The sequence below is a fragment of the Crocodylus porosus genome, unplaced genomic scaffold (genome assembly GCF_001723895.1).
Source record: "Crocodylus porosus isolate Cpor-Errol unplaced genomic scaffold, CroPor_comp1, whole genome shotgun sequence".
Lineage (NCBI taxonomy): Eukaryota > Metazoa > Chordata > Crocodylia > Crocodylidae > Crocodylus > Crocodylus porosus.
In genome coordinates, this window is record NW_017728943.1 from 37,749,523 (window position 1) to 37,759,551 (window position 10,029).

The 10,029-nt window shown below is 40.3% G+C and overlaps 1 protein-coding gene across 2 annotated transcripts in view; it reads left to right on the forward strand.

Moving 5' to 3' along the window:
* Positions 1 to 10,029, forward strand: part of LOC109319539 (N(4)-(Beta-N-acetylglucosaminyl)-L-asparaginase-like) — a 34,823-nt gene that overhangs the window by 8,384 nt on the left and 16,410 nt on the right. The window contains exons 5-6 of one of the 2 annotated variants that reach the window (XM_019549167.1): positions 7,878 to 7,916; positions 8,911 to 8,999. The exons of the other annotated variant lie outside the window; for it this stretch is intronic. Coding sequence (XP_019404712.1) covers positions 7,878 to 7,916; positions 8,911 to 8,999 — 128 coding nt within the window. The remainder of the gene's footprint in view (positions 1 to 7,877; positions 7,917 to 8,910; positions 9,000 to 10,029) is intronic. 2 annotated transcript variants of the gene reach the window in all.

Here is a 10,029-nt window from a genome sequence, read left to right on the forward strand (position 1 = left end):
TTGGATGCTTATCTTGCTGGGATCCTATGACCCCAGCTGACTTCCTGCCCTTTGGGCAGGGGGCTGGACTCGATGATCTCTCGAGGTCCCTTCCAGCCCTGATGTTTATGAAATCTATGAAATAGTATAAAGATTCTGTATTAAAGTAATCCCTGTATAATGAAGTCATTGTTAAACTGGCTTCTCTTTCTCTACATCTGTATGTAATCTTAGAGGTTATTGTATGTTAACTAAAAGTTTTTATCATCAGTAGCAAACATATTGTAGTTATATACTTATTAGCTGTCCATGGAGACCAAATTATAGAATCATATGGGCATTATAAATGTGCTCTGGGAGTAGGGGGGGAAGGGACGGGACACTTAAATTAGAACGGCTCTGAGAGCCACTCTAATTAAAGTGCCCAGGGTGTTATGTGTAGCAAACGTTTTTGAATGAGCTTTAAAGCGCCCCTGCCACCATTTTTCTCTACAGGGATGCTGATGCACGTGATGCTGAGGTCTAATGGAGCACAGTACACTCCAGCAGTCTCTTAATCCAGTCTGCTCCAACATGCTGTAATTACAGCACGTCATAGCAGCCTCCCTGCACGTGTATAGGCGCCCATAGAGAAGTAGGGCTGGAAGGGACCTTCAGAGGTAATCCAGACCAATCCTTTGCCTGAGGCAGGATCATTCCTATCCAAACCATTTTATACAATCCATAAGCTAAACTCTGCCATCAGCCCTGACACAGCACAGACATAACACCATAATCTGCTACAGTTAAAACAGGGGAGCCATGGCAGTCAGTGTCCTGTTTCAATGTCCTGCTCAGAAGATCCTGGGTAGAGAGCCACAAACCCACCACTGCAGAGGAAGTCTAAAATCCCAAAGGTGCATGCCAATTTGACTATGGGGTAAAATTTCTGACCCCAAATATGTTGATCGTCTGACCCTGAATGGAGGGGCAAGACCTTTCAGCTAAATATGCTTTGCATTTGAGGCATCTTAGAAGCTTCTTGTGCAGTCACATTGGTCTCTTGCCATTCTTGTGTTGGGACAGTTTCTCATTGGGCTTCCAATACTGTGCCGTTTAGAAGCTCCCAGACCTCCTGGGTGCCTTTATCTGTCAGTCTGTCTTCCCCTGGCACTATGCCTATTAACTCCTTGAGTCAGATAAAATCTAGCATCTGGATTTTGATGATCTTGTGCTTTCTCTGTCTCAGGTTCTGGAATTCTCTCATATTGTGATCACTTCCTCCCAAGTTATCCATTACCTTCACATCCTCCGCAAGTTCTTCCCTGTTGGTAAAGACAAAGATTTAAGATAGTTGATCCCCTAGTTGTACCCTCTACCTTCTGGAACAGAAATTTATCCCCCTCCCCCTGCACACACACACACATTTTATGTTTGGCTCCATTGTTCTTCAAGCAGATGCCTGTAAAACTGAAGTCTCCCATCAGTACCATTCCATAGCTTTGGGATAGATTTGTCACATGCTCGAAGAATGCCTCATCTACCTCCACTTTCTGATTAGGTGACCTATAATAGATCTCCATTATTGTATCAGTGCTGCATCTTTCATCTTCACCCAAATTAATTCTGTTTTGCTGTCTTCCTCCTGAACCAGGGAACAGGTATATGTTTTTGACATGCAAGGCACCACCTTTTCTCCTGGCCCTGTCCTTTCAAAACAGTGCAACCCTCAGTGTTGACATTCCAGTCATAAGAGCTGTTCCGCCTGGTCTCTGTGTTGCTAATTCCGAAGCAGTTCACAGAGGTGAATTCATAGTCCATACAAATTTTAGTAGAGATCCTGTCCTTGCTCTTGCAAATGCAGAAGGGCCTTAGCTGTCTCCCTAGGTGTGGCTTCCTGAGCAAGAATGTCCTTCTTACACCAAGTGTCAGCTCCAAGTGCACAAGATGGTTGGGGTGAAATAACTTATGAAGGATTAGAAATCATGTTATGTTATTCCATACTTCAGCACATGTGAAAAGGTAGACATTCTGCACATACAAGAGAAAGCTGAGAATTACAGTAATTGAAACATGGAAATGAAGATATAGGTAGGCACTTCAAAATAAATTGAGTCAAAGTAGATCACACAGACAGACTTGCAAATAGTATATGGAAAACTTGGAGAGAGAGAATCCTGCCGGGTTTTGCTGGCAGATGCGTTTGTGAATCTCCTACCAATTCTTTGATGGACATGCACAAGATTCTGCTGTGAAACTATTCTACAGGTGGAGAGTTCTGCATTATTTTCTCCACTTTGTCTTGCTCAGTGAAATTAGTCTTGTTCTTCTATCTTTGTGGAGCTCCATAGGGTTCTTCCAAGGCTCAACAAGCTCAGCTCAGCTCTCTCATTAAAGAGGGAGAAGTAAAATAATGAAGTACAAGATCTTACTGCTGTTAGTTCCTCATTTCTTGAAGATTATACTAGCTTTCCCAGAAGGAAGTGACTATGCAGTGGTATGACCATGCATTGGTGTTTTCACATCTCACTTAAGGCTTGCAGTTTTCTACGTCTTCATTTTCTAATGAAGACTAAAAGCTATATACTTTTTCTCTCTCTATGCCTAAATACACAGCCATTCAACTGCAGTTTTTGGCTTTTTATGCACAGTGTACAATTCAGGTCTGGGAGTGAAAAGTGTGCATATGCTTAGTGGGACTGCATGCTGAGCAGCAAGAGGGAGATATATGAGGCCAGGAAGAAGAAAATAAGCCAGAGGGTATGTGGCTGAGTAAGATGAATGCTACCTTAGGTGGGAGGGAGCCTTGTGTTCTACCTTGGACCCTTACTCCCAATGGAGTAGAAATCCCCCCCACTGCTTCTTATCCATTTTATCCAAGGTGCAGTGGGTCAGACTCAAGAGTAGTGCTGGAGAAGGCCCAGATATTGCCCAACCTGTGGCCTGGTGGTTAGAACACTTTAGTAGGAAACAGGAGAGGTAGGTTCAAACCCCTTCTAGGTCTCCCCTCACCTAAAACTTGGGTCTGCCACTCACTGGGCAAGTACCCTGAGCACTAAGCAATTGGGTTAAAACAGAAACATTGGACATGCGGCCTGTGGGTAGGATTCCACTGGAGAAATTGTTTCATCTGGATTGTGGGACTCCAAATGGTACCAGGAGTTAAGAAGTGGGGCAGGCTGGAGCAAGGCCTGTCACCAGATTCTCAGCCACAGAGGCTTTCTGGGGATATCTGTTAGTGGTTGTATGAGAGGAGTGTCAGCTATGTTACCCTTGTGCTGCCACTTGCTGTCCCACTACCTCTAGGTCTTGATCTGACTCACAAGGCTCCTTATGATTCAGATCTAGTTTGAGAGTTCAGATGGGTTTGAGATGGGGATATGGGAAGGCTTTCCTCCATTTTGCTTCTAGCAGGCACAGCACATAAAAAGGTGAAAAAGAATCTAAAACTGCCTTACTTGCACAAAAACTGTACATAAAGTAAAATAGCATTTTGCCCTAAACTTACTTTAGATATTAATGACCTGACATTTAGCTTGTTTTAGACATTTGACCTAGCTTTTCAGAGGTACTGAGCCTTTCGCTGAAAAAAAAACAGATGTTCAGAATTCCTAAAAGCCAGCTATTCATTTTCTTTGTTTCAGTTAATGACTTTCTGCCAATAGCTTTATGTAAAATTTAAATAAATATTTTAAATATAATTCCGTGCTACTTCTGAATGCAAGAGCTGCTGCTTTGAAACCTGTAGTAAGTTTGTTGCTGCTCAGACTGTCAAAGCACAAATGAAATAATACGTTCAGTCTCAAAGAGGAAATTAGCACATGTTGTTTGTGGAGTTCCTTTTCCTGGCATCTAAAAGATACCATGGTTTGGTTGAAGTCAAAAGCATGCCGAAGTTGAGAACGATACAGGGAAATGACAGCCAGAATAAAGGGATGTGCCGTTGCTTTTATGTCCTGAGAGTCTCTTGACATATGTTCTCATGCTGAAAAGAGTGCTGAGCAGTTCCTAGAATTCTTTCCCTTGTATTTCAAAGGAAATATACAATAAATATTTTACAGGGATTTTTATGTAAAGGATGTGTGTTAATTATTGCCCACAGACATGTTAAACCTTTTACCAGTTGCATGTTAGACCTTACAAATCAAACACAAATGTCTCTGTGACACTTGAAGAGCCTAGATCCTGTGATGAATAACTATGTAGATTCTTGAATATGTGATATGTTGGCTAGTGACATGAAATGGAGAAACATCATTGAATGTTAAGTGAGTGTTGATTTGTATTTGAAGTACTATATTGAAAAAATAACAGAAGCCAGTTCTAATAATTTCAAACAGAGCCACCTACAGGTAGTAAAAGACTAACATTACCTAGAAGGCAGTAATACTACTGCGGCTTTCTCATGAAAGTTGTGCATGTGGAGGGGGAAAAATTGTTCTTCCCCTTCTGTTCCTTTGCTGTCCTTGAACAGTCTGTGCCTGCTTTTTTCCCAGACCTGAAAAAGGGCACTTCGTGCACAAAAACATGTCTAACATCTCTCTGACTATACAGTTGCCCCAATAAGAGAGATCAACAAAAAACATTGTTTTTCATATATTTCCTGGACCATCACAACTATAACAACACTCCTACCCTGCTTGAATAGTTACACAGTTTACTATATGAAAAGTAACAAAAAACAACTACAGGCAGTCCTCAGACTTGTAACACGATTGGTTCCTGAAAACCGCATCTTAAGTCGAAACGTTGCAACTCAGAACCGATTTTTCCATAGGAACGATGTTATAAATGGGGAATTGGTTCCTGAACCAAGGCCTGATACCCTATTTTCACCAAAAATAACCCAGAATTTTGTACTTAATCAATTTTATAGGTGTGTAATATAGCTACATTAATGTATTTATATTGTAAATAGCAATCATATTGATTTGGAAGGACTTCTTTGAGCTGACTGCTGGACTTTGTGAAGGGTTCTTGGCTGGAGTCTTCTCAGGAGTCTTGTCTGCAGGTTTTTCTAGTGTCTTGTCTGCTTTCTTAAAGAAAGTGTCTAAGGAAGTTTAGACGGATGTTCTTCGGGGAGATGGGCAATGCAGTGAACTTACTCGCTGGCGTGGCATAGCGTGGGATTGGATCAAGCATCGTATAGTCGAAACAGACGTCAAAGTTGAAAGAAAGTGTCACTTTATAAATGTCTTAAGTGCCGTTGGTTGTGACTCGAAACGTCTTCAGTCAAGGACTGCCCGTAAATTAATTTATTTAAAATTATAAATGCTTTTTATTAGTATGAAAATGCAGTTATATAGAATACATTAGTCTGAGATGCATAAATGTTAATGGTTTAAGTTAACCTGCATACATTTCCTACTAAACCTGTTTATCACAAATATTTAGAAGAATTCATTAGAAAGTTGTTTATTTGTAAACATAGGTTCTTAATATAACATTTTGTTAAGTATAAATCATGGCAACTACTTTATGCCTATTAAGGGCTATAACAACAGAGCAGTAATGCATCTATTGTAGCAGTCCTTACTAAGGCAAATCTCCTTTTGAAGTTGGTAACATTTAAATTTCCCTGCCACATTAGATCCATCATCTAATTCAGTATCCTAAATCCAATAGTAGCCAGCATCAGATGCTTCAGCGTACTGATAGGAGGTTAGCTTGGGCTTGTCAACACACTTTTTGTACTGATTTGACTATATTAAAAACCAATATAGTTAAGCTAGTACAACCAATTGTCCAGTGGAGACAATTACATCAGTAGAAGAGTGCCAGTATTAGTACTGCTAATTCCTTAAATGGAATTATGCTTAAATCAACACAAAAAAACAGCCTTAAGTAAGGACTTAACTGTGGGTGAAATTTTTAACTGAGCTATAACTGTCTCCTATATAGAATCATAGAAAATAGAGTTGGAAGGAACCTCAGGAAGTCATCTAGTTCAGCGTTTCTCAACCCATGGGTCATAACCCAAAAGCAGATCGCAGGAATATATGAAAGAGTTGTGAACAAACTTAACAAAAAATGAATCGGCAAACTTTAAAAATGGATTCTCCTTCAAAAAAGAAAAACATGGGAAACCACAAGTTTCTCCTTGCAGGCTGGCAGCGTTTCAGGCTGCATGGGGCACTCTCCTGTGGGGAGTAGGAAGGGGGTGATCAGGCAAGGGGTACCATGTGTGCATGGCAGTCAGGCAGCTCCTGTAGCACCCCACAGGTAAGTCTTTGGTAGAAGGCACACAGGTGACACTCCCTGCCACCCCACCTCCTCTCTGGGATTGAGCCATGGCCTGAGGGGAACGGCTGGGCCATGGTGGTGGGGTGGAGCTGCAGCATGGTACATGAATGGCTGGTGGAGGGAGAAGGTGAGGGTAGTGCGACCCGCCTCTCTCTGTTACTCCCTATGCTGCTGGAGGCGTGGCTGGTGTGGGATTTCTAGAAGCAATGGCAGCAATGAGTCTCACTGCCCCGCTCTGCCCTCTTGCGCTGAATCCTGCTTGCTGGGCTGTGGAGGTAGCTCCTGCCAATGCTCATCCAGCAAGGCTGCAGCCCCGTGCCCCCTGTGAGTGCATAAATCTGGGGGGACACTAGCCCCCCATACTTTCCCACCCCACCCCACCTGCTGTCCCCATACACTGCGGGGCTGGGGCTTGTGGGGAAAGGGGCAGCAGGTTGGGAGTGAGGGGCACCAGCAGGGCTGGGAGGAGTGGGGCTGTGGGTTGTGAGTGGAGGGGAGGGGCACCACAGGGCCAGGGTGCTTTGTTCATATATTACATTTATTCTTGCTCTAAGTCAAGGATTCTTTCATCTGAATTGTTTTGTCTAACTGTATCCCAACTACATAATTCGTTCAATAAAAGATATCGCCCTGAGAAGTCCTTGTCATATTGCAATATTTTCATTAACCACTTTAGCAAAACAGAGTTACTATTAGTGTCTGACAGAAAACAAAAATGGGTAGTGTGGTGTTTATCATCTAGGAAAGGAAATAATAATTCTATTAGGGCTTGATTTTATGCCACTGAAGTCAGTGACAGGACTAATGCCTGTCATGAAGCAGGGTGAAGTTCTTCAGAGATGTACTCGCTACTGTGTATTTAGACTACTCTAGTTTGTTTTAAATGGACGGGCCTTTTTACATTGATAATTGTTCAGACTTTATGAAGCAATTTATAGGCTGTCATAATAAATTATTTTTATTAGGCCTCTTAATAAAATGCTAACCATTTACGTTTTTGTTATTTATGGTGCAACTCCAGGCAGGTGGCTAAAGTGTGTTTTCTTATCAAACAAATGTTTGTTCATATTTCCCATGTCTTCCTCTTGAGTAGTTTCCTCTAAAGTAGTCACATTTTTTGAAATGCAGTTTAAAGTAGATCATTCTTTAAATAAGCCGTTCTGACTTTTATTTTCTATATCAAAATGTTTTTATAAGACCTTTTCTTTCTGCTTCCCTGTAAGGAGGCAAATAAAGGTCTCACCTGCAAAAACACAGCCACATGAATTTTAATTGATGTAAGTAGGCCTACTTACAACAGTAGTTGCGCACATGAACAGACATTTTTAGGATCGGGGCACAATCAGTTATACATGGGGGAAAACAATTATGTGGACTAGACACCAAGCATTGTTGAATATATTAAGTAGAAAAGAAAGAAACCTGGAAAAATGGCAAAAGCCATTCTTGTAATTTCTCAGTTACTTCAGTATTAGGTGCCACTTGTAACTTGGTATAAAAATCTCTTCTTTTCTGGTTGTCCTTTTAATATTTTATTACTTCAAGAACATGCTTCAAATGTTTAACATGTTTCTCTGGGGACTAATTAATCTGCATAATAAAACAGACTAATCTTTTGTGAAACAATTTATGGTCCTGCTTGAGAAGTAAAATTGTTCTTTTTATATTTTAATTAGGTCTAATTGCCTTGGATATTCATGGAAATATAACTGTTGGTAAGATTAATCAAAATATATCATACAACTGTTTAACTTTGGTCCTTTCTTATTTCATGTGATTGCTGCTAACTGAATAGTTGGGGTGGGCTTTTTTTGTGAAATTCTTGTTTCCTGTTTATAGGTAATTAGATGTGAAGGGTAAGACAGGAAGCATTTCTGCTGGTGCTGACTAGCAGTTGGACTGGATGTGAGTGGGGAATGTGGCCAGGAGGTGGCAGTTCTGAGCACCAGGTCATTGCTACCTATAGTTGTTTAGGTCCCGATCCTCAAAGCATTTCGATGTCTGCCTCCCTCTGATTGCAACAGGACTTAGAACTTAAGTACATTTAGGCTGCTTGCCGATGTTTATTTAAAAAAAAAAAGCAAAGCTAAAATTCCGCTTTACCTTAAACTCAGCATACTCCTGTTCCTAGCCCAGCGCACCCCCAGAAGAGACTTAATATTAGTTGGACCTGGCTTGCCTGACATCTGTATAGATCAGGTGCTTTAGCAGGGCTTTTTTGGTACTTTAATAGCTGATGAAATCAGCTTTAGATACAAATGCCAAAAAGCCCTACTGAAGCACCCGATCTATACAGAAACTGCAGAGCTGGGTCTAAGTAATGCACTGCTTCTTCTGGTAAAGCACTTTTTTTAATGTCTATAAACAGCCTTAAATGCTTTTAAGATCTAGGCCTTTGTTCATATATACAAGGATGATGAGCAGCTTAGATATTAGAGATAGCTTCAGCTCACTGTAACTTTTCTACTTGGTTAACATTTGGATTGAAAAATCTAGGAATATACCAACATTATCTAATAGTGACAATGTTGTGTTCCAGCAATTTCCTATTTTTCTCACTAGTTAGAAAAATTTGGGTAAGAAAAAACATAGCGACTCAAATGACAAGCAGAACTAAACCAGATTCAACATTTTTCCCATTGTTTTTATGTAAATGGGGAGCATGATCTACTTTCATAATGTTGTTGTATTAATTTTGTTTAATAATAGGTGTATCTACTTCTGGAGCTCCTTTAAAATATCCTGGGAGGGTAGGTGATTCTCCATTGCCAGGATGCGGTCTTTACGCAGATAATCAGGTACTTTAAATCCTCATCAGTCATCAGGTACTAAAAAGTCCTCAATGATTTGTACACTCTAAAGTAGTGGTAGAAACTCAGACTGTTGTTAAAATTGTTACTGATGGGAACTTTCTAATCCCATTTAACAGTGCAGAACCCACAATGATTTTCTCATTGTCACAAAGAAGGACTATCTGATATAGTTACTTTCTTCCCATTTCTGAACTGGATAATGAAATTTAGCTGTAAAAAATAAAAACAGCAGGATTTTGCAGTTGGTGAAAGCAACATCCTGGTCTTTATCTTGTTGAAGAATTTTAACTGTATCATTCATTGGGATGACTAAAGGTTGTCCAACAAGTTCTGCAACATGGTTAAGTTCCACCTAGTATCTGTAGCCTTGCCACTTACACATTTTATTGCAAGGCTTGTTATATTTGTTGATTTTGCGAAAGTGCTAGGGCTTGAAGGTGTTTGTTTAGGAGAGAATCTCTGCTTTCATTTTTTTAAGTTCATTTCTAACCCTCATTGTAGTGGGAATAACATTGAAAATTGTCTGAGTGTAATATAAAGGCTCAAAAACCAGAAGAAAGATTGAGAGAAACCCAAACTTACTTTTTTAAGCCACTCATTTTTGTGGGGCCTGACTCATTATTTGTGAACATTTGAAGTTAGCAATATTGTCTTTAATGTAAATCTGTCCTGCACATCTGTCTGCAGATCCCAGCATGCATTGTTCCATCTTGTCAGGCCTCTAGAGGAAGGTTATTGCTTGTGTACAGAAGTTGCTTTTTTCATCATTAAAGTATTTTATTGCCATGACTTAACAGAAGCACATGGCTTTACAGCACTTTAAAAATGGGTACAGCACTTCTAAATTAATCCTTGGTAAATGAAGTATTACATTTGAAGTGCTGTATTTTGGGCCTGTGTGAAGCTTCAATAGGCAATTTCAATTTGGCCTGATACAGTGGCTGAATCTCCGAATCTGAATCGAATCAGGAGACCCATTAAAAGATCCAAATTTAATTGGAAGCCTCCAAATTGA